Below are 24,372 nucleotides of genomic sequence, written 5' to 3' on the forward strand. Positions count from 1 at the left end.
TACCCATTTCTAGTTTTGCTCCATTCCCCCCACTCCTATCACTCCCTGACACCCTGGGAAGTCCCTCCCCAGCTTTCTTGGAGCCCCCTTCAGATCATGGAAGGCCACAAGAAAGTCTCCTTGGAGCCTTCTCTTCTCCAAACTGAATTTGCTCCATGTCATGTCCCAAACCCAGGTCCTTTACCTGCTCTGCCAAATTCAGCCAACACCCAGAGCTGAGATGTTTGTTTCATTACAGTTCTGCACAAAAAAGAACAGAGTGCAAGGTGGTCACAGACAAAGCCAGCGCTTTGAGACCTCTGAGGGTCTCAAAATGGCAGCAAAGAACAACTACAGAAAAGTAGACAACTGCTTAGTCATTGCCAACCCCACTTTACATCTGAAAAGAGAATTTACCCTTCTCTTATCTCCAGACATCTGCTGTCCTTGGTTGAGGTTAATTTGGAGCCCTCAAGGCTTGATGCCCTCCCCACCCTGCAACACTTGAAGTTAAAGCTGAGCTCTTATGTAGCCGTTAGCCCTTTTCTTTCGACAAGGTGTGGGGAGGTTGTGTGAAGCCAGTAATCAGTGTTCAGATATCACCTTGAAGTGATCCAGCAGTGAATGCGTTAAATGTTTTCATCAGGCAAGGAGGAAAAACAAACAAAAAAAAGCCATATGGTGGATATGCCAGAAAAAGTTTATAAAAGAGAATAAAAAGCCTCTCCCGTGTAAGAGGACAGGAAAGGAGCGGGCTGGGGCTTTTTTAGAAGCTTTTCATCTCAAAAAGAAGGCAATTCTTAGTCCCGGGGTGGGGGCAGAGCCCACTGCAGTGAGACCTCCCTCCCCCACGAAGTGCCGGGGCTCCTCCACTCCTCCCCCCCGAAGTGCCGGGGCTCCTCCACTCCTCCCCCTCGACGGGCCGGGGCTCCTCCACTCCTCCCGGGGCCGAGCGGACGCATTCCCAGAAGACGAAGTCTCGCCGCTACCTCCTCCGGGGCAGGAGCAGCCATGTCCCCGGGGAAGGTCTGCTGCCTGCTGCTGCTCACCCTTGGGGTGCTGGCCGTGGTGGTTTCCCTCGTGGTTGTTCTGACTCAGCCTAGGTGCGGTCCTCAGCTCTACCTGCACGGTGCCGTGGCTGCCGACACCGAGACCTGCTCCGCCATCGGCCGGTACGTGAAGGGACCCCGCGGGTTTCCAGGTCTTGTGTCGCGTTCGTGGGCTCGGACCGACGGAAGACGGCTGCAGGAGTGAGCTGGGCTCTGCCCTGTCCCTACTGCTGGGCCGCGCCGCTCCCCGGCTGCTCTCTCCGCCGGCAGTGGAGCGGCTGAGGGAGCAGACGGAACCCTGCGGGCTGGTGGAACCCTCTGGGGCTGGGGCTGGTTTCATTGTCCGACGGCACAAAAATTGGCAGCTCTATGGAGCCGTGGCCCCTTGGAAGGTGCAGAGATCTCTAGCATAGGAATACAGGGCTGGGATTCGGTGGGGAAGAAGCAAATTAGCTGTTTGATGGCAAGTCTGTCAGGTAAGTGGCTTAGAAAAGAGTTGAGGAAGAAGTGAGAGGAGCTAGCAGGGAGCTGCAGCTGGGCTTCAGCAGAGGCAATGCAGGCTGAGAGGGTAGGGGTCTGGGCACCCCAGCTTTCAGGGTGTGTGTTTCTGGCCCAGAGGCTGCAGCAGGTGTGTTGGCTACCAAGACAGACACTTTGTAGTGGGAAGTGAAGGGCAGATTCATTTGACATTCAGGACAGCCTAAGCACAAAAGACCTCACTCAGAAGGAAAGACATTGGCTTAAAACAGGTCTCTAAGCTGCCCATACTGTGACCCTGCACTCCATGTAACAGCTTCTCTTTCAAACACTTTTCATTATTTTACTGTCACTTCAATTCTTCAAACACTTGTACACACAGAGGAGGCAGGATGGCACTTCAGAAGCTGTGTGTGATGCTGGATGCTCCAGCAACAGCTGCTGGAGTTGTGTGCTCTGCCCTGTGGCTGGAGGGGTGAGGAAGGACGTGGTGCCGTGGCACCATGCTTGCCACCTCACACATGGTTCTTGCAGAGAAGTGCTGGCACAGCATTTGTGAGCAGTGGGAGGTGTGGCTGCATGCATGTCAAGAGTTGGGAAGGGTTTTTATGCTAAGCCCCAGGTTAGCTCTTCAGAGGGCAGAAGCAGTGCCTCTTAAATCAGCACAGGGCAATACAGGTTTGGAGTGGGGCTGCTGGGAAAGCCACAGCACTTGTTTTGCAGTTATTGCCACCTGTACCCTGAAGTGGTGTGGGATCAGCTGGAAGGTGCTTAAGTGAGAGCCGCAGAAACCTGTGGTCAGGCTGACAAGTGAGCAGGTTTGGCTGCCTGGCTCCTGCTAGGGGCTGTCATCTGGTCTTGTCCCTTCTCTCTGCAAGAAGCTCCAGCTGCTTCCCTAACCTCAGCTGTTGCCTGAGCTTGCCTCCAGTGCACTTGCAGACAAGGTCTGTGGTGTCCCTCCAGTCTGGCAGACCACCTTAGATCTCCTACAGACAGTTTGCCACTAATCCCCACAAAACTCTGTCCTTGCTCCAACTCCTTGCCATGCTTTTTCCCCCTTTAACCCAGCCTGGGGGTACCCTTGCTGGTTTTTTACTCTCTTCTGCCTTATTGTTGCCTCAGCAGCAGCAGCTCTGGGGCTGCTTCTCTCTCCCATACGTGATGGTGTTTGAGCTCTTGCAGTATCTGCTTCTGGTCTCCTCATCCTACCAGCACTGCCAAACTGCTCATCCCTGTGGGCTTTCTCCTGCTCTCATTCTGCCTGCATGGCTCAGCCACATCACTCCTCTCCCACTTGGCCACTCTCCTTGCTTGTGGTCCAGCCTGGGGAGCACTGAGTACCAAGGAGAATAATTCCTTTGTCTTTCCTGTGCCCCAAGGCTGTGGCTGTTACCAGATGCAGTCTTCTCAAGGAAGCTGTGCCTAGGCTCAGCCAGCTCAGGATGGGAACCAGCATATTTCTGCTGTCATTGCTTACAAATCACTGCAGAAGCAATCTGCCACAGCTGGTTAGTTCCTTGGTGACCAGAGAGATGTGCATCTTTGTATGCAGAAAAAAATAAAAAGTTTAAAAGAAGTCTGGGGTCAATGATTGAAATTGTTCACAATCAGTTTGGGAGCTTTATTTTTTTTCCCCAGAAGCAAACGACTTGGAGTGGATTGGTTGAAGTGGAGGCAGGCTACAAAGTCTCTGGCTTTGTACCTGCAAACTGCAGAGCCTCCTAACACATTTCTTTTTCTAGAGGAGTTTAAAACAAGTAAAATAAGGTAATAAATACACATTTCCCTCAGTCTGAGGAGTGCTTTTAGTAGAAACATGTGAAAAGGAAAAAAGCAGCCTCCAGCACCTTGGCAAAAGCAGTTAGGATTGATGGCTTGGGTAGGGCAAAGCTACACCCAGAAGGAAACCACCTGTGTTAGCTGAACCTGCCTGCCCCACTGGTGAGAGCAGGAGGCATTGCAACCAGTCCCCAAAGGCACACCACAGAGGGGTTCAGCACTGCTGCCTTGTCCCTGCTCTTCCTTACAGACCCTCTCCCTGCTGGGCTGCCCACCCACAGCCACCCTTCCATCCTGCAAACCCCACCTGGGCTCCCAGGAATTCATGGAGGGGATGTTCAGAGAACCTCCAGTGCAGGATGGGCAGGAAACCAACTGCACTGGTCCAGTGCCTGAGGGCTTGGAAGCAAAAAGCAGCACCTAATCTCTGACCTGCTTACACATTTGATTCCTTAATTAAAAACTCCAGTTTCCTTAGGAAAAAGAGAAAGCCTCAGCCCACATGCCCTGTGAGTTGCCCTTGGCAGCACTGGCATTCCTGGGGCATTACATGATGCTGTGGTGCTTTCAGTTGCTGCTGTTCAAGGCAGAGTCCTTGTGTGCTCCTTACAGAGCCGTCAGCTGAATCATCTGGGTTGGAAAAAGACCTTCAGGGTCATCCACCCCAACCGTTCTCTGACTCCATCAAGTCTGGTGCTAAGCCATGGCCCTTAGCACCACTTCTCTGCGTCTTTTAAACATCTCCAGGGATGGAGACTATTGAGAATAACTCAAGTGAACCTCTCAGCCAAAAAAAGGCAATCTTGTCTTGCAACAAGCAGGAGGTTGTGCTGGGGGGAACACCCCAAGGCCCTTGTGTTTCCCTGACTGATAGTGGAGCTGTGAAGGAAGGGTCAGTGAAGGAACCCTGTGGCTCTGTACTGTGTTTGAAGGAGCAGGAGATGGGGACAGGCTCACAGCACCTCTTTGCTGCTCTTTTTCTTGGGTTTCCCAGCCCTGGAGATGGTGTTTGTGTCTTCTGGGGCTGAAATCTTCATGCAACTGGGGTTCACTGCAGGGGGGCCAAGCTGCCCTGCCCTGGCCCAGCACAAATCTCTGATCTCAGCTCTCTGGTGCAGCCCTGCAAAGTCCCTGGGAACTGACTTCTTCGGAACCCGACACCCGCCTGGGGGTGGGGAGGGTGAGAATGGGGAGGATTTAGCAGTCAGGAAATCCCTGTGGTCCTGGGAAGCTCGGTTCTAGGCAGAGAATCTGCTGCAAAAATCCTATTCAGTGGTGGCCCAGCAGCATTCTTGTCCCAAAGGATTTGCCTCCCCCTTCTGCTTGTATTTTAACAGTTTGAGATTTGTCAGCTGTCCCTTTTTGTACAGAAACAGATGTGGCTTTTCTCTTCATAGATCTGGACCAGGCAGATGCCATGCAAAGGGTGGTCTCCTCCCAGTCCCCAGCTTTCTTTAGCAGAGGAAAAACAAAAGTCAGAATAGTTGAATAACTTCACATTTCCAGTGCATGTGAAATGGCTTCAGAGCTCCTTCTAGCCCAGGGCAGAACAGCAGACTTGGTCTGCAGCCCCTTCCTTGCTGTGTGCACTGTGTGAGCTCAGTGCCCTCAGCCACCCCTTCTGGGAGGGCAAATCTCCACTTGGCTGCTGCTGAAGCAGGGCTTGGTTGTTAACATCCTCCTCTGCTGCTGCCTTTAAGGAAACTCCATTAATGGCCAAGCCCTCCTGCTGGAACTAAGTGGCAGGAAGGATATAGGACAAAGAGTGTTGTTATCAGATCTTCTCAGCTGCAACACTAAGCTATCTCTAGAGAGATCTTGCAAGGCATCAGGCTTTGGTTGAGACCCTGGTGTCTCTCCGGGGGCTGGCCATCACCAGGTGACAAAAGAAGGGATGAGAACCTTCTTCAGGATGGGCTCCTCCAGGCAGAGGTGTTTCTGGGGACATGGTGAGGGGTGTATGGCTCTGTCTTCAGCAGCAGAGTGCCAGGAGGCTCCTGGGGCAAAAGGTAGTGCAAGATGTGCAACCACTTACACAGCTGTGTGTGCCTGGGAGCTTGGGTGAGAATCTGCTTCTCAGCCTTACTCTGATGGTCCATGTGTAGAACTTGATGCACTGCATTGAAATGAGTGCCAGACAATCTCAAAGTCTCCTTTTAGTTTTGTTTTCTACTGCAAATTGCCTCAGAACCACAGTTCCCCCTGCCACAAAGCAGGCTTGTGCATGTGCTGCCTGCTAGCCCACAGCCCAGGGGCCTGGGATGCACTGTCCCAGGCCAGGGCAGTCACAGGACCACAGGATGTTAGGGGTTGGAAGGGATCTCTGGAGATCATTGAGTCCACCCCCCTGCCAGGGCAGGACCATAGAATCCAGCACAGGTCACACAGGAACACATCCAGATGGGTCTGGAAAGGCTCCAGAGAAGGAGACTCCACAACCTCTCTGGGCAGCCTGCTCCAGGGCTCTGGGACCCTCACAGTGCAGAAGTTCCTCCTCCTGTTGAGGTGGAACCTCCTGTGCTGGAGTTGCCACCCATTGCCCCTTGTCCTATCCCAGGGTGCAGGTGAGCAGAGCCTGGCCCCTCCCTCTTGCCCCCCAGCCCTCAGCTATTGATAGACATTGATCAGATCCCTCTCAGCCTTCTCCTCTCCACACTAACCACCCCCAGGGCTCTCAGCCTCTCCTCCCCAGGCACTGCTCCAGTCCCTTCAGCATCCTTGCAGCCCTCCCTTGGACTCTCTTCAGCAGATCTCTGTCACTCCTGAACTGGGGAGCCCAGAGCTGGCTGCAATATTGCAGGTGAGGTCTCAGCAGGGCAGAGTAGAGGGGGAGGAGAACCTCCCTGGATCTGCAGGACCTTCCCTTCTTTCCCCAGCTTTCCAATATGCTGCCTGGGTCTTCTGCAGGAGTAATTCCCTTTCTCATCGAACCCTCCTGTCCTTCTCTCCTGTCGTTTGCAATTAAAAAGCTCCAGTTTCAGAGAAGCCCCCTCCAGGCACATCGGTGTGGTGAGAGCCTTACCCCTGCTGCAAGGCGATGGGAGCAGAGCCCCAGCCAGGGAGCGGCTCTCAGCTGAGAGGCTAAAAGCCAGGCAGAACCCGGACAGAAAGCTCGGTGGTTCCCTGCCATTTCTGTCCACACGCCACTTCATCACAGGCTGCGCTTCCAAAGGCACTTCCAGAAACACGAAAGTCACAATTCGCTGATTGTTCCCAGCCCCAGCAGGTCCCAGCCCCATCGAGAGACGTAAAGCAAACAGCAGTCCCCAGACGTGCCCTGCGGCCCCATCCCAGTCTCTGGCAGCGCTGGCACTCCAGCTAACGAACTCTTACTTTCCCTCCTGGCGTTGCCTTATCAGAGCAATGTCCCAAGCAGTCAGAAGCCTTCCTAGCAAGCGGCAGTGCTTGGCCACGGGCAGGCTGTGCACGGAAACCCCACCCCAGCCATTTCCACTGCAAGGCAAGGGGGCTTCAACTAAGCTTCTCCAGCAGGAGCTCATGGCTGGGCACAGCATGGGGCTGCCTTGGAGCTTCTGTGTGCTCTGCTGTGGCTGTGCCTAGGCAGGAACAGTTGGGGGGATTTCCTCTACAGCTGGTGGGGCTTTATGTTTTGTTTCTTTCTTTCTTCTCCCTGTGGAGATCCAGGGACAGGGTAGGAAAAGCCCAGGGAGGCATATTGCAGGAGCAATGAGGTAAGGCCTGAATTTTGTGCCTGTTGACATGACTCAGGAGTTTGCTTCACAGGGACCTTCACATTCCTGCCTCAGTGCCCCTGGCTTGTTGACCAGCATGTGCCTTTCTATTTGGAATGGCAGGCAGGGAGCCAGGGATCAGCTGTTTGGTTCCCAGCACGCAGAAAGCTTTCTCCTCTGCTGAGAGCATCCTGCTCCACCTCTGGGAGCTCCTTGCTTGTCCTGCAGCATTTGTGGGCAGCTGCAGGTTTCTCTGCCCCATCACTCTTTGTCCAGAGGAAGACCAGCCCCTCACAAGGGTGGCCCTGGCTGCTCTTTCCTGCTCTCCCTTCTCTGCCTCTGACTTTTCTTTCTCACTCCCACCAAGGCAGGCAGGCACCTTCCTGCAGCCTCACTCCCCACAGTGCTGCCAGTGGCTTTCTCCAGCTGCTAGCTGCAGTGCCTTGCAGGTGCCTCAGGAACAGGTTTTCATGTGGCCCCTCCATGCCATGCTTCCTGGATTTTCCCATTGTCTTTTCTCCCTTCCCTTTCCACTCCAGGGACATCCTGAAGAGTGGAGGCACAGCTGTGGACGCTGCCATCGCTGGCTTGATCTGCACCTCAGTGATGAACCCCCAGAGCTCAGGCCTGGGTGGAGGGGTCATATTCACCATCTACAATGCCAGCACAGGTATGGGCCAGCCCTGGCTTCTCCCTGCAGACCGCCAGCTGCTCTGCAGGAGTCACAATCCCTCCTGTTCTTGCACAGCAATTGTTTTTTTTAGCATATGGAATCTACATCCTCTGTTCACAAACCAGGCTTATGCTGCCTACCAGGGCTGGGGAGGAGCTCTGGGTGCAGGATGAGCTGACCCTGCCTCTCCTTCCCCCTCCTGAGCAACCCCAAGTTACATTTCAGAGCCAGAGAGCTGGCAGTACAGCAAGGTGGGAGTGGTGCTGCCTGCTGGGCTCTGTGGGGCAGAGCAAGGTGCCTGTGCTGGCCATGGGGGTGCCACTGGCTCAGCTGAGCCCTTGGGCTGAGTCTTCAGGGGCCCATCCTGCCCAGCAGCCCAGGCAGTGCCTGCTGAGCCAGGGAGGTGGCTCTGCATCTCCCACTGCCCTCCCTGGTGTGGGCAGGAGTCCCCAGAGCAGCAGTGAAACCTCCAGGAGATGCCATCTTCATCTCAGAAATCTAAAGCCAGCAATGTTCAGGGCCTGCTGGGAAGCCCTTCTGGGTTTGGCTTAACCCCTACAATTGTGTTCCTGCTTTCATGTTTTTAACATGGGCCTTGGGTGGGAGGTTTTGGTTTTTATCTATCTTGATTCCTGAGCTTATAGATCTAAATAGTCAAATCAAAACTGAACACAGCAACAATATTGTTGTTTAAAATCCCTGCCAAGTCCTCCCAAGGTCACAGTTCTGGATGTGCTTGGCTGTGCCTTATGCAATAGCAGCATTTGGCAGAGCACCTCTGGTCTTGTTCTGTTTTCCCTTCTGGCAGAGCCATGTAGCTTTGTCTCCCATCAACAGCCCTCCTCTGCTAGGGGAACTATGCTGCTGCACACAGCCATGTGTGGCCAGGCATGGCTCAGGTGCTTTCTGCCCTGTGTGGGCTCCTGCAGGGCTGGCTCTGTGGCAGGAGAATCATAGAATTGTTAAGGTTGGAAGGTACCTCAAGGATCATCTAGTTCCAACCCCATTGCCATGGGCAAGAAGACCAATCCAGGGCAGAGAAAGAGCCAAACAATAGGCTAGACCTGAGATCCAAGTGCACACGAGTGGGCTCTGGGTGGGTTTCTTTTTCACACTTTCAAGCTCCCTGATACATAGAGGAGAAGCTTTCAGCACCACCATTCTTCTTCTGAGCTTGAGGAACACCTCAGCATCACTTGGAAAATGGCCTTCCAAGAGTGCGGTGGGTTGAAATTATCCCCTCCCCCCCCCCCCCCAAACTAATTTGAGAGAATTACCCTCCCAAAATAAAATTGCCAGACTAGCTGAGTGGGATGGAAGCAAATGGAGCTCAATTTCCAAGCAAAACTACAACCTAGCAATATGAGATGCAGGCGGCACATCCCACAGCTCTGACGTGTCCCACCTGTACAGAAAGTGCAGGGGGCTGCCAAGCAGCTGTCAAGCAGCATGTCCCAGCCCACATCCCTGGCCCAAGAGGCCCGGCGGAGTCCTTGGCTGCCTGGAGGCTGGCCCTGGCCTTGCCTCTGTGCCTTTGTTAGCTCTGCCTGTAAGTGGCAGCATGGCAGCGAATGGCTGGCTGCAGCCTGCCCCTGCCAAGCTGCTTGCCACAAGGTGCTTCAGCGCTGGGCTGAAGGCTGCAGGGCAGCTCAGCAGTCTGCCCTGGGCTCTGGGCTGGCTGCAGGGTGCCCTCAGGGGACATGAGGTGGTGCAGTGCCTGCTTCTCCTTCGCAGGAGCAGTGGAGGTGATCAACGGCCGCGAGACGGCCCCAGGGCTGCTCCCACACCGGCTGCTCTCCGACTGCACTGCCGCTACTGCTCCCCACATTGGTAAGGCACGGGCTGGGGTAAGGCACGGGTTGGGGTAAGGCACAGGCTGGGGTAAGGCACGGGCTGGGGTAAGGCACGGGCTGGGGTAAGGCACGGGTTGGGGTAAGGCACGGGTTGGGGTAAGGCACGGGTTGGGGTAAGGCACGGGCTGGGGTAAGGCACGGGCTGGGGTAAGGCACGGGTTGGGGTAAGGCACAGGCTGGGGTAAGGCACGGGTTGGGGTAAGGCACGGGTTGGGGTAAGGCACGGGCTGGGGTAAGGCACGGGCTGGGGTAAGGCACTGGCTGGGGTAAGGCACGGGTTGGGGTAAGGCACGGGTTGGAGGAAGGCACGGGCTGGGGTAAGGCACTGGCTGGGGTAAGGCACGGGTTGGGGTAAGGCACGGGTTGGGGTAAGGCACGGGCTGGGGTAAGGCACGGGCTGGGGTCAGGCACGGGTTGGGGTAAGGCACGGGTTGGGGTAAGGCACGGGTTGGGGTAAGGCACGGGTTGGGGTAAGGCACGGCTGGGGTAAGGCACGGGTTGGGGTAAGGCACGGGTTGGGGTAAGGCACAGGCTGGGGTAAGGCACGGGTTGGGGTAAGGCACGGGTTGGGGTAAGGCACGGGTGGGGTAAGGCAGGGCTGGGGTAAGGCACGGGTTGGGGTAAGGCACGGGTTGGGGTAAGGCAGGGGCTGGGGTAAGGCACGGGTTGGGGTAAGGCAGGGGCTGGGGTAAGGCACGGGTTGGGGTAAGGCACGGGTTGGGGTAAGGCACGGGCTGGGGTAAGGCACGGGCTGGGGTAAGGCACGGGCTGGGGTAAGGCACGGGCTGGGGTAAGGCACGGGTTGGGGTAAGGCACAGGCTGGGGTAAGGCACGGGTTGGGGTAAGGCACGGGTTGGGGTAAGGCACGGGCTGGGGTAAGGCACGGGCTGGGGTAAGGCACTGGCTGGGGTAAGGCACGGGTTGGGGTAAGGCACGGGTTGGAGGAAGGCACGGGCTGGGGTAAGGCACTGGCTGGGGTAAGGCACGGGTTGGGGTAAGGCACGGGTTGGGGTAAGGCACAGGCTGGGGTAAGGCACGGGCTGGGGTAAGGCACGGGCTGGGGTAAGGCACGGGCTGGGGTAAGGCACAGGCTGGGGTAAGGCACGGGTTGGGGTAAAGCACGGGTTGGGGTAAGGTACAGGCTGGGGTAAGGCACGGGTTGGGGTAAAGCACGGGTTGGGGTAAGGCACGGGTTGGGGTAAGGCACAGGCTGGGGTAAGGCACGGGCTGGGGTAAGGCACGGGTTGGGGTAAGGCACGGGTTGGGGTAAGGCACGGGCTGGGGTAAGGCACAGGCTGGGGTAAGGCACGGGTTGGGGTAAAGCACGGGTTGGGGTAAAGCACGGGCTGGGGTAAGGCACGGGCTGGGGTAAGGCACGGGCTGGGGTAAGGCACGGGTTGGGGTAAGGCACGGGTTGGAGGAAGGCACGGGTTGGGGTAAGGCACGGGCTGGGGTAAGGCACGGGCTGGGGTAAGGCACGGGTTGGGGTAAGGCACGGGCTGGGGTAAGGCACGGGTTGGGGTAAGGCACGGGTTGGGGTAAGGCACGGGGTGGGGTAAGGCACGGGCTGGGGTAAGGCAGGGCTGGGGTAAGGCACGGGTTGGGGTAAGGCACGGGTTGGGGTAAGGCACGGGCTGGGGTAAGGCACGGGTTGGGGTAAGGCACGGGCTGGGGTAAGGCACAGGCTGGGGTAAGGCACGGGTTGGGGTAAGGCACGGGTTGGGGTAAGGCACGGGTTGGGGTAAGGCACGGGCTGGGGTAAGGCACGGCTGGGTAAGGCACGGGTTGGGGTAAGGCACGGGTTGGGGTAAGGCAGGGGCTGGGTTACGGCACGGGTTGGGGTAAGGCACGGGTTGGGGTAAGGCACGGGCTGGGGTAAGGCACGGGTTGGGGTAAGGCACGGGCTGGGGTAAGGCACGGGTTGGGGTAAGGCACGGGCTGGGGTAAGGCACGGGTTGGGGTAAGGCACAGGCTGGGGTAAGGCACAGGCTGGGGTAAGGCACGGGTTCGGGTAAGGCACGGGTTGGGGTAAGGCACGGGCTGGGGTAAGGCACTGGCTGGGGTAAGGCACGGGTTGGGGTAAGGCACGGGTTGGGGTAAGGCACGGGTTGGAGGAAGGCACGGGCTGGGGTAAGGCACGGGTTGGGGTAAGGCACGGGCTGGGGTAAGGCACTGGCTGGGGTAAGGCACGGGTTGGGGTAAGGCACGGGTTGGGGTAAGGCACGGGTTGGAGGAAGGCACGGGCTGGGGTAAGGCACGGGTTGGGGTAAGGCACGGGCTGGGGTAAGGCACGGGCTGGGGTAAGGCACTGGCTGGGGTAAGGCACGGGTTGGGGTAAGGCACGGGTTGGGGTAAGGCACGGGTTGGGGAAGGCACGGGCTGGGGTAAGGCACGGGCTGGGGTAAGGCACGGGTTGGGGTAAGGCACGGGCTGGGGTAAGGCACGGGTTGGGGTAAGGCACGGGCTGGGGTAAGGCACGGGCTGGGGTAAGGCACGGGTTGGGGTAAGGCACGGGTTGGGGTAAGGCACGGGCTGGGGTAAGGCACGGCTGGGGTAAGGCACGGGTTGGGGTAAGGCACGGGTTGGGGTAAGGCACGGGTTGGGGTAAGGCACAGGCTGGGGTAAGGCACGGGCTGGGGTAAGGCACGGGTTGGGGTAAGGCACAGGCTGGGGTAAGGCACGGGCTGGGGTAAGGCACGGGTTGGGGTAAGGCACGGGTTGGGGTAAGGCACGGCTGGGGTAAGGCACGGGCTGGGGTAAGGCACGGGCTGGGGTAAGGCACGGGCTGGGGTAAGGCACGGGTTGGGGTAAGGCACGGGTTGGGGTAAGGCACGGGTTGGGGTAAGGCACGGGTTGGGGTAAGGCACGGCTGGGGTAAGGCACGGGTTGGGGTAAGGCACGGGTTGGGGTAAGGCACGGGTTGGGGTAAGGCACGGGCTGGGGTAAGGCACGGCTGGGGTAAGGCACGGCTGGGGTAAGGCACGGGCTGGGGTAAGGCACGGGCTGGGGTAAGGCACGGGCTGGGGTAAGGCACGGGTTGGGGTAAGGCACGGGTTGGGTAAGGCAGGCTGGGTAAGGCACGGGTTGGGGTAAGGCACGGGTTGGGGTAAGGCACGGGTGGGGTAAGGCACGGGTTGGGGTAAGGCACGGGTTGGGGTAAGGCACGGGCTGGGGTAAGGCACGGTTGGGGTAAGGCACGGCTGGGGTAAGGCACGGGCTGGGGTAAGGCACGGCTGGGGTAAGGCACGGCTGGGGTAAGGCACGGGTTGGGGTAAGGCACGGGTTGGGGTAAGGCACGGCTGGGGTAAGGCACGGGTTGGGGTAAGGCACGGGTTGGGGTAAGGCACGGGTTGGGGTAAGGCACAGGCTGGGGTAAGGCACGGCTGGGGTAAGGCACGGGTTGGGGTAAGGCACGGGTTGGGGTAAGGCACGGGCTGGGGTAAGGCACGGGCTGGGGTAAGGCACGGGTTGGGGTAAGGCACGGGTTGGGGTAAGGCACGGCTGGGGTAAGGCACGGCTGGGGTAAGGCACGGGTTGGGGTAAGGCACGGGTTGGGGTAAGGCACGGGCTGGGGTAAGGCACGGCTGGGGTAAGGCACGGGTTGGGGTAAGGCACGGGTTGGGGTAAGGCACGGGCTGGGGTAAGGCACTGGCTGGGGTAAGGCACGGGTTGGGGTAAGGCACGGGTTGGGGTAAGGCACGGGTTGGGGAAGGCACGGCTGGGGTAAGGCACGGGTTGGGGTAAGGCACGGGCTGGGGTAAGGCACGGGCTGGGGTAAGGCACGGGTTGGGGTAAGGCACGGGTTGGGGTAAGGCACGGGTTGGGGTAAGGCACGGGCTGGGGTAAGGCACGGGTTGGGGTAAGGCACGGGCTGGGGTAAGGCACGGGCTGGGGTAAGGCACTGGCTGGGGTAAGGCACGGGTTGGGGTAAGGCACGGGTTGGGGTAAGGCACGGGTTGGAGGAAGGCACGGGTTGGGGTAAGGCACGGGTTGGGGTAAGGCACGGGCTGGGGTAAGGCACGGGCTGGGGTAAGGCACGGGTTGGGGTAAGGCACGGGCTGGGGTAAGGCACGGGTTGGGGTAAGGCACGGGCTGGGGTAAGGCACGGGTTGGGGTAAGGCACGGGTTGGGGTAAGGCACGGGTTGGGGTAAGGCACGGGCTGGGGTAAGGCACAGGCTGGGGTAAGGCACGGGTTGGGGTAAGGCACGGGTTGGAGGAAGGCACGGGTTGGGGTAAGGCACAGGCTGGGGTAAGGCACTGGCTGGGGTAAGGCACGGGTTGGGGTAAGGCACGGGCTGGGGTAAGGCACGGGCTGGGGTAAGGCACGGGTTGGGGTAAGGCACGGGTTGGGGTAAGGCACAGGCTGGGGTAAGGCACGGGCTGGGGTAAGGCACGGGCTGGGGTAAGGCACGGGTTGGGGTAAGGCACGGGCTGGGGTAAGGCACGGGTTGGGGTAAGGCACGGGCTGGGGTAAGGCACTGGCTGGGGTAAGGCACGGGTTGGGGTAAGGCACGGGTTGGGGTAAGGCACGGGTTGGAGGAAGGCACGGGCTGGGGTAAGGCACGGGCTGGGGTAAGGCACAGGCTGGGGTAAGGCACGGGTTGGGGAAGGCACGGGCTGGGGTAAGGCACGGGCTGGGGTAAGGCACGGGTTGGGGTAAGGCACGGGTTGGGGTAAGGCACAGGCTGGGGTAAGGCACGGGCTGGGGTAAGGCACGGGCTGGGGTAAGGCACGGGTTGGGGTAAGGCACGGGCTGGGGTAAGGCACGGGTTGGGGTAAGGCACGGGCTGGGGTAAGGCACTGGCTGGGGTAAGGCACGGGTTGGGGTAAGGCACGGGTTGGGGTAAGGCACGGGTTGGAGGAAGGCACGGGCTGGGGTAAGGCAGGGGCTGGGGTAAGGCACAGGCTGGGGTAAGGCACGGGTTGGGGGAAGGCACGGGCTGGGGTAAGGCACGGGCTGGGGTAAGGCACGGGTTGGAGGAAGGCACAGGTTGGGGTAAGGCACGGGTTGGGGTAAGGCACGGGTTGGAGGAAGGCACGGGTTGGGGTAAGGCACGGGTTGGGGGAAGGCACAGCTGGGGTAAGGCACGGGTTGGGGGAAGGCACAGGGTGGGGGAAGGCACAGGCTGGGGTAAGGCACGGGATGGGGTAAGGCACAGGTTGTGGTAAGGCACGGGTTGGGGTAAGGCACGGGCTGGGGTAAGGCACGGGTTGGGGTAAGGCACGGGTTGGGGTAAGGCACGGGTTGGGGTAAGGCACAGGTTGGGGTAAGGCACAGGCTGGGGTAAGGCACGGGTTGGGGTAAGGCACGGGTTGGGGTAAGGCACGGGTTGGGGGAAGGCACGGGCTGGGGTAAGGCACGGGCTGGGGTAAGGCACGGGTTGGGGTAAGGCACGGGTTGGGGTAAGGCACGGGCTGGGGTAAGGCACGGGTTGGGGTAAGGCACGGGCTGGGGTAAGGCACGGGTTGGGGGAAGGCACAGGCTGGGGTAAGGCACGGGTTGGGGTAAGGCACAGGCTGGGGTAAGGCACGGGTTGGGGGAAGGCACAGGCTGGGGTAAGGCACGGGCTGGGGTAAGGCACGGGCTGGGGTAAGGCACGGGTTGGGGTAAGGCACGGGCTGGGGTAAGGCACGGGTTGGGGTAAGGCACGGGCTGGGGTAAGGCACGGGCTGGGGTAAGGCACGGGTTGGGGTAAGGCACAGGCTGGGGTAAGGCACGGGCTGGGGTAAGGCACGGGTTGGGGTAAGGCACGGGCTGGGGTAAGGCACGGGTTGGGGTAAGGCATGGGTTGGGGTAAGGCACGGGCTGGGAGGCACAGGCTGGGGGAAGCCACGGGCTTTGCCGCCTCTAGTGAGTTCGGGGCTGGGGGGCTCTGCACCTTGCTGGTGTATCTGAGGCTCTGTTTAGTTGAGCACACTCAGAATCACAGAAAGGTTCAGGTTGGAAGAGACCCTCAGGATCACCAAGTCCAACCCAGAACCCTGCTCTGCAAGGCTCACCCCTGAGCCACATCCCCAAGCACCACACCCAAGCAACCCTTACACACATCCAGGCTTGGGGACTCCACCACCTCCCTGGGCAGCACATTCCAATCCCTCACCACTCTTGCCCTGAAAAAATGTTTCCTTCTGTCCAGCCTAAGCCTATCCAGTCACAGCTTGAGGCCATTCCCTCTTGTTCTGCCACTAATGACCTGTGAGAAGAGACCAGCAGCAGCCTCTCCACAAGGTCCTTTCAGGGAGCTGTAGACAGCAATGAGGTCTCTCCTCAGCCTCCTCTGTTTCACACTAACCATCCCCAGCTCCTTCAGCCTCTCTTCATCAGATTTCTTATCCAGGCCCTTCACAGCTTCCTTGCCCTCCTCTGCCCTGCCTCCAGCACCTCCACATATCTCTGGTACTGAGGTGCCCAAAACTGGACACAACACTCCAGGTGTGACCTCCCCAGAGCTGAGTCCCAGGGGACAATCCCCTCCCTGCTCCTGCTGGACACAGCATTGCTGAGCCCAGCCAGGATGCCTTTGGCTTTCTTGGCCACCTGGGCACTGCTGGCTCCTCTTCAGCTGCTTGGCCATCAGCACCCCCAGGACCCTATCTGCCAGACAGCTTTCCAGCCACACTGCCCCAAGCCTGCAGCACTGCTTGGGGTCCTCCTGGATTGACTTCTGCAAAAGCAAGGACCAGTGCTGGGCCCATTGAAGTCCTGCTTCACAGCAGCATTGGCAACCTGAGCAGCGAGGGGTGGGGAACAGAGCATGAGGAGCAGTCACTGCCTGAATTCTCTTTGTAGGAAGCCTGCATTTCACAACCAGCACTTTCCCAGCAGTTCTCACTGCTGGGGAAAAACCCAAGGCCACTAGCTGCTCGGGCTCTGGAAAGGAAAGCAACCCAGCTGGTGTGCCTGCCTGTGACACTGGGGCAGCAACTCAGCAGCACCAGGAGCTGAGCTGCTGGGCTCTAGCTTAGCTCAGCTGCCTCTTTGCCACCTTGCTGCCATCCAAGGAAGCTCCACATCCCTGTGCTGTCCCTGCTTTGGCAGCAGGCACTCTCACTTGAGGAGCTCAGCCTGGCTCTCTCCACGTTTCTTGCTCCATTTGTTCTCCTTCCCTAGCACATTTTCTTTTGAGGCGTGCCCTAGTTCCTGAAGGGAAGGGAAAGGAAAACCTGGGAAGGAAATGGGCACAGCTCTGGTTGCAAGGGACAGTTGTAGGTCTCTGCTCCAACTCCTGCTCAAAGCAGGGTGATGTCAGAGTTAGCTCATGCTGCTCAGGGCCTTGTCTTAGCACATTTTTTGAGCTTCTCCGAGGATGAAGGATTTCACAGCTTCACTTGTCCTAGTGTTTGACCAGGCTCCACAGGAGCACTCCTGCTCTCCTGCCCAGCTGCCATCTCCCTTGCTGCAAGAGCTGCTTGCTGCCTCTCCTGCTCTCACTCTGCACCTCTGGGCCTGGCTCCAATGTCCCCTTCTGTGAGGTACAGCAGGAAGGACAGAAACAGCAAAGGGCAGAGAAGAAGCCAAGCCTGCTTTGGAAGCCTCTGGGCATGCACACCTCCCTGGGAGTGCTCCCAGAGTAGGCTGCTGCCTTGGCTGGTGTGAGCCTGCCTGCTGTGCTCCGCAGGTCCACGCTGGATCGCGGTGCCAGGGGAGCTGCGAGGCTATGAGGAGGCTCACAGGCGCCACGGCCGCTTGCCCTGGAGAGCCCTCTTTGAGCCAACCATCCAGCTGCTCTCAGAGCCCCTCGTCATCTCTCCAGTCATGGACAAGATCATCCATCACCCCATGTTCTCTGGCCCAGGGAAAAGCCTGTGGTAAGAGCCAGGGCTGAACTTGCAGTTAGAGGATCGCTGCTCCCTCAGCTGCAGACCCTTGCTCTGCTGTGCTGCTGTGGAGCTCAGGCAGCTGCTCCAGCTCTGCTCAGGAGAAACTTGCTGTGGAGAGGGAGGGAAGAGCGGAAGTGCTTTTTAAAAGCAAATTTCTGTCAGCTCCTTTTTTAAATTATTATTATTTAGTCTTTTTTTTTTTTTTCACTCTAGAGTGGCTTGGCAGAGCAAAACTGTCCTGCTAAGAACATTTGCTGGTCAGCAGCAGCTGCCTGCCTCCAGCTCTCTGGAAATCATTCCCTGGCAGCAGGGCCCTACAACAGGCACTCAGCTGGAGCAATCTTACTGACCTGAGCTAGTTAGGTGCCATGGAGGAGACTGTGTGTGGGGGAAGAGAGCCTGGTGCTGTGGGTGGCAAGCAGCTGAGAGGTCTCCTCCAAGTTGCCTGCAGTGTAGCACTGGCTGAGAAAGTGCAGAACAGACAGAAACCAAACCAGCTTTTGGGTGGGACAGGAGGAGCTGCCAAGTGATGGATGTTCTCCTTCCACAGCCCACTGCTCTGTGATGGGCAGAGGTTTCTGAAGCGTGGAGAGACCTTCAGGTGGCCAGCACTGCAGCAGACCCTCCGGGCCGTGGCAGAACATGGAGCTGCAGCCCTCTACGAGGGGCAGATAGGAAAGGCCCTGGTGGAGGACATTAGGAGGGCTGGTGAGTAACATCCAGAGTCAACACCCCTAGGCAGGACTTGCCCCAGCAAGTGCCTGGCAGGGAGTCAGTACCAGGAGAAGGCCAGCACATGCCCTCTGCTTACCACCTGAGTTGGTAGCTGGCACGGGAAGGAGCCACCTTGGCCCAGCTCTTAGAGCTCAGGCTCAGAAGCAGGGCTGGGAGCCACCTACTGCTCTGGCAGCCACCCACAGTGCTCATGGACTGGGCCTCTCCAGCTCCCTTAGGCTTTGTGATGCTCTGGGGTGTGGCGGTAGGTAGGGCACACTCAGACATTGGCGTGTGTGGTAGAAGGCTTTTGGAGTTTGCACCAATGGCTCTGATGTCATCAGCACCTGGCAGAAGGGAACTGATGCCATCTCTGTGTCTGGTTTTCTGCTGAAGGCTCCAGGATCTCCCTGGAGGACCTTCAGGCATACAGAGCAGAGGTGTCCACAGCTCTGAACATCACCCTGAACAATCACACCACCATCTTCTCTCCTGGGCCACCCATGGGAGGTGCTGTGCTCATGTTCATCCTCAAGGTATTGGAAGGTAAATCCCTCAAGGAAAAGCAGGGGGGGAGGGGGAAGGAGCAAGGGGTTTGCAGAGTGGTGCTCCAGGGCAGTAGGGAAGTAAATGGGCAGGAGTGGAGCTGGTGAGCCAGAAGGGGGCCCCTGGGCAGCAGTGTGCCCCTGCTGTGCAGCAGGAGGAGGATCAGCATCACCACTGCTGAAGGATGCTCGATTTCCCCCCACACTAATTAGGAATTAAAGTCACGGCAAAAATGAGTGTCTGGTTGGTTGTGTGCCCACAGCCTGCTAAAGCAAAGGGGAAACTCCATCAGTGGTGGGATGGGAGGGGAGGTGGGATGGGAGGAGGAGGTGGGATGGGAGGGGAGGTGGGATGGGAGGGGGAGGTGGGATGGGAGGGGAGGTGGGATGGGAGGAGTTTCCTTCCAAGTTTGTTTTTTAAGAGCTCTTGTAAAAAGCATTGTCTTGTGCCTATAACCACAAGTGTTCCTTGCTGCTCTGCAGCATACAAGCTGCATGAAGCATCCCTGGCCACCCCTGAGGAGAAGCTGGAAGCCTTCCACCGGATTGCAGAGGCCCTGAAGTTTGGCAATATGCTGAAATCCCACATGAGTGACCCAGCCTTCTCTGAAGATCAGGTGAGCCAGCATGGTGCCCAGGGACAGCCACAGCCACCCATGGCCAAGGCAGCTCCTACACTGCTGCTGGGCACAGCAGGAGCAGCAAAATCCATCTCATCCTTTTTTTTTCCCCCACCCTGCATTGCCACCCACTCCTTTCAGACTTTGTGCCAAGCCCTCAGGCAGCCTTGCTGCTGCCAGCACAATGCTGCAGGACCAGGCACTGCTCTGCCACCCTCCTGCCATGAGAGGGAAGGAAACACTTAGAGCTGCTGGTCTGGAGCAATGCTGCTGAGCTGGCTAAGGCAGAGGCAGGGTTTGGCCAGTGGCTGTCTGCAGGGTCTCCTCAGCTGCAGGATGGAGCTGAGCTCAGGCCAGGTACCTCAGCACTGAGCTGCTGACAGTGGCCTGGGGCTGCTAGTGCAGGTGACACTCAGCTCAGTGTCTGTGTCTGAGTGACGCTCAGCTCAGTGTCTGTGCCTGGGGGACGCTCAGCTCCGTGTCTGTGTCTGAGTGACACTCAGCTCAGTGTCTGTGCCTGGGGGACACTCAGCGTCTGTGTCTGGGGGACACTCAGCTCAGTGTCTGTGCCTGGGGGACACTCAGCGTCTGTGTCTGGGGGACACTCAGCTCAGTGTCTGTGCCTGGGGGACACTCAGTGTCTGTGTCTGGGGGACACTCAGCTCAGTGTCTGTGCCTGGGGGACATTCAGCCCAGTGTCCTTGCTGTGCCTGCAGGTGGGTGTGGGCAGCCTGCTGTCAGAGGGGGTTGCTGAGCTGGTCAGACAGCGCATCGACAGCCGCGGGGACCATCCCCTCAGCCACTACAGCCTGCTGGAGGCTGTCTCCCCCGAGAGGTACAGCAGCAGGGGCACCAGCCACATCTCGGTGCTGGCTGCAGACGGCAGCGCCGTGGCAGCCACCAGCACCATCAACTACCCGTGAGTAGAGCCCTGGGCACGGGGGGGGGTAGCACGGGGGGGCTGCCCCTGGGGAGGAAGAATAAACTGCAGCAGGACAGGTTGGGAGGGGATCTGCTGGAGAGCAGCCCCCTGCAGGAGGACCTGGGAGTGCTGGTGGGCAGCAAGTTCTGCATGGGACAGCAATGTGCCCTGGGGGCCAAGGAGGGGAATGGGATCCTGGGGGGCATTCAGAGGAGTGTGTCCAGCAGAGCCAGGGAGGTTCTCCTCCCCCTCTACTCTGCCCTGCTGAGGCCTCACCTGCAATATTGCACCCAGTTCTGGGCTCCCCAGCACAAGAGGGACAGGGATCTGCTGCAGAGAGTCCAAGGGAAGGCTGCAAGGATGCTGAAGGGACTGGAGCAGTGCCTGGGGAGGAGAGGCTGAGAGCCCTGGGGGTGGTTAGTGTGGAGAGGAGAAGGCTGAGAGGGATCTGATCAATGTCTATCAATAGCTGAGGGCTGGGGGTCAGGAGGGAGGGGCCAGGCTCTGCTCACCTGCACCCTGGGATAGGACAAGGGGCAATGGATAGAAACTCCAGCACAGGAGGTTCCACCTCAACAGGAGGGGAAATTTCTTCACTGTGAGGGTTACAGAGCCCTGGAGCAGGCTGCCCAGAGAGGTTGTGGAGTCTCCTTCTTTGGAGCCTTTCCAGCCCTGTATGGATGTGTTCCTGTGTGATATGTGCTGCAGCAGCACCACCACCTTTTGGACAGCCTTAGCTGGGGCAGCTGCAGCTGGGAGGGGACAGGGGCAGCCCACAGGGTGCCATCTGCAGTTAATGCCATCCACAACAGGAGGCTTCTCTCCCCTGCAGGTTTGGCTCCTTTGTGTATTCCAACCAAACTGGGATCATTTTGAATAATGAGCTGGCTGATTTCTGCATGGCCAACAGGAGCATTCACCCAGGTGAGCATCCCTGCCCTCAAAACAAAGCCCAAGGCCAGCAGCTGGGCAAGCAGGCTGTGACAAGTGGGCAAGGACTATCTGTAAGTGCAGGCTTCCTCCCCTAGGTCTGCATGAAGGCAGGTGTGCTTCAGACTAGGAGGGGATGAAGCCCTGCAGTGTGTCTGTGCCTACCCACAGATGCCCTCAGGTGGAGACCTGGGAGTGCTGGTGTCTGGCCGGGGAAAGCAGAGCTCATGGATTGATGGGGAGAGGAGGGTAGAAGTGAAGGAAGTGCTGCTAAGGGCAGCTTGCTGACTTTTCAGGCTTCTCTGTGTGTAGTTGCCTGCACAGCTGGGCCCTGCTGTAGGCTGGCACTGGGTCCTGTACAAAGTAGGTCTGATGCAGAGACATTGCCCTGGAGCAAGCTGTCCCTGATGTAAACCTCCCCTGGGTCTGCAAGAGAGAGGAGATCACTGCTGCCAGGGCAGGCTGCTGCTAGTGCTTCCCCAGCTGTGCTGAACCAGCTGCAGCAAGCCCTGAGGCCTTGCAGGATGCCCTGCACCAGGAGTGCCTCCTGTCTCAGCCTGTGCCATGAAGGTCCTGTCCCCTGTGAGCTGGGGATGCAGCACCAGGAGGCTCATTTGCTGGGAGGCTTGAGCTCCTTGAGGGGTGAGCAGCAGCAGGAAGGGTAGAGCAGGGTAGGGTAGGGCAGGGTAAGACAGATGAGCTCCTGTGTCTCACCAGCCCCACTATGAGCCCCCTCTACTCTGCCCTGGTGAGACCTCACCTGCAATATTGCATCCAGCTCTGGGCTCCCCAGCTCAAGAGGGACAGGGATCTGCTGGAGAGAGTCCAAGGGAGGGCTGCAAGGATGCTGAAGGGACTGGAGCAGTGCCTGGGGAGGAGAGGCTGAGAGCCCTGGGGATGGTTAGTGTGGAGAGGAGAAGGCTGAGAGGGATCTGATCAATGTCTATCAATTTCTGAGGGCTGGGGGGCAAGAGGGAGGGGCCAGGCTCTGCTCAGTTGCACCTTGGGATAGGACAAGAGGCAATGGATAGAAACTCCAGCACAGGAGGTTCCACCTCAACATGAGGAAGAATTTCTGCACTGTGAGTGTTACAGAGCCCTGGAGCAGGCTGCCCAGAGGAGTTGTGGAGTCTCCTTCTCTGGAGCCTTTCCAGCCCTGCCTGGATGTGTTCCTGTGTGACCTGTGCTGGACTCTATGGTCCTGCCCTGGCAGGGGCTTGGACTGGATGATCTCCAGAGATCCTTCCAACCCCTTACATCCTGTGAGCTGTGATGCTATGTGAGGAATGATGCTCCCTGCCTCTTGCCCTAGGAGAGAAGCCTCCCTCAGCAATGGTGCCTTCCATTCTCCTCTCCAAGACAGGAGACATGCTGGTGATTGGAGGAGCAGGGGGGGGCTGGATCATCAGTGCCACTGCCATGGTGAGTCTACATCCAGAGTCAGCTCCACTCAGCAGGGGAGCACACAGGGGCCTCAGCTCAGCTCTGCTGCTCCTGGTATGCTGTGTGGAGGGCAGCAGTGGAGAGGGCCTGCTGCAGACTGCATCTGTCCTCACTTCCTTGCCTCTGGCTGGCAAGGGTGGGTGGCAGCTTCAGCCCCTGCTGTAGTCCAGGCTGGCAGCAGGCTGCAGGCAGGCTGTGCAGCAAAGCTGGTCAGGCTGAGCAGCAGGGCAGGGCTGGAGCCTGCTCAGTGCCTGCAGCCAGTCAGGCTGGGATCTGTTCCATTGCAGGCAATCATAAACAAGCTGTGGTTTGGCTATGACCTGGAACGTGCCATTGCAGCTCCCATCATGCATGCTGAAGGGGACACTGTTCTCTTTGAGGAACACTTCAGTGAGGTGAGTGGCCTGGCTTGGATCTTCTTGTCTTCTTCTGGGCGGCAGGAAATTGCTCCTCCAACTCACCTAAGAATCTGTGTTTGGCTTCTAGCTTAACCTCCTTGCTTAGATCTCACTTTCTCAACCTGACCCCACAAATACACCTGCCCCAGACCTCAGGTGCCTGCCCCATTCATTCTAGTCCAGGAAGGATCTGGAGGTGCTGGACCATGTCCAGAGCAGGGCCACAAGGATGAGCAGGGGGTTGGAGCTGCTCTGCTCTGGAGACAGCCTGAGAGAGCTGGGGTTATGCAGTCTGGAGAGGAGAAGGCTCCCAGGAGACCTTCTTGTGGCCTTCCAGGATCTGAAGGGGGCTCCAAGAAAGCTGGGGAGGGACTTTTGAGGGTGTCAGGGAGTGATAGGAGTGGGGGGGGTGGAACAAAACTAGAAATGGGGAGATTCAGTTTGGATGTTAGGAAGAAGTTGTTCCCCATGAGGGTGGTGAGACTCTGGCACAGGCTGCCCAGGGAGGTGGTGGAAGCCTCATCCCTGGAGGTTTTTGCAGCCAGGCTGGATGTGGCTGTGAGCAACCTGCTGTGGTGTGAGGTGTCCCTGCCCACGGCAGGGGGCTGGGACTGGATTAGCCTTGAGGTCCCTTCCAACTCTGACAATTCTGTGATTGTGTTTCCTCTTCTCTCCCCTGTACAGGAGGTGAGGACTGGCCTGCTGAGAAGAGGACACAAAGAGAAGAAACCTCATTTTGCAATGAATGTTGTGCAGGGAATTTCCAGGGAAGGAAAATGCATCTCTGCCTACTCTGATAAAAGGAAGCTGGGGAAATCAGCTGGATATTAGCTGGAACAGCCACCACCACTCACAAACCCACAGGAGAGAACCAGATTCAGAGCATGCTTTGGCTTGGCCATGCCAGTGTTGCCTGTTCCCAGATGCCTCCCAGAGCCTGGGCAAAGCTTGGGTCTGCCCCTAAGTCCTGCTGGCTGCAAGTCACCTTCAGGCACCATGAGAACAGGGCAGGCAGGGGCAGCCAGCCTTGTCTGCAGCTCCAACCTCCATTACTTACCTGAAAAACATCTTTCTTCAGCACAGCAGCTATTCAGAATGAGGTAACACAAAGTGGGAAAGGAAAACTACTCCAAAGCCCACTGGGACCACTGTGAAATGACCCAGCTGCATCTTCTGCTCCTGAGGGCAGGTCTCAGCTGAGAGCAGGATTGGTTTCTCTGAGGCTGTTGCCACACTAAGCTCATTACTTAGTGCTGTGAAATAAGGAACTGCTTTGGTGATGAGGACCAGAAGTGGTGTCTGTGCCATCAGGATTTGAAACTCTTAAGCTGCTGAGCTCTGGGACTGGGCTGGGAGAGGGAAGAGAGCAAAACTCCTCCCTCCTCTTGGTTTTCCCATCCAAAGCAGCCCTGCATTTCCCAAGGGAGGCAGCTGAAGTCAGTGCACCACAGCACCAGTCTGCTGCCCCACTCCTCT

At 58.3% G+C, this 24,372-nt stretch overlaps 1 protein-coding gene across 1 annotated transcript; it reads left to right on the plus strand.

Moving 5' to 3' along the window:
- Positions 1–990: 990 nt before the first annotated feature.
- Positions 991–24,300, plus strand: GGT5 (gamma-glutamyltransferase 5). Its single transcript, XM_054392626.1, has 12 exons — positions 991–1,151; positions 7,516–7,646; positions 9,384–9,479; positions 17,123–17,312; positions 17,875–18,032; positions 18,435–18,584; positions 19,067–19,200; positions 19,920–20,122; positions 20,958–21,049; positions 22,368–22,477; positions 22,786–22,893; positions 23,581–24,300. Exons 1-12 carry the CDS (start codon positions 991–993, stop codon positions 23,725–23,727), a joined length of 1,680 nt encoding a protein of 559 aa, XP_054248601.1. The 3' UTR covers positions 23,728–24,300.
- The last annotated feature ends 72 nt before the right edge of the window (positions 24,301–24,372 follow it).

The sequence above is a fragment of the Indicator indicator genome, chromosome 26 (genome assembly GCF_027791375.1).
Source record: "Indicator indicator isolate 239-I01 chromosome 26, UM_Iind_1.1, whole genome shotgun sequence".
NCBI classification, from domain to species: Eukaryota; Metazoa; Chordata; class Aves; order Piciformes; family Indicatoridae; genus Indicator; species Indicator indicator.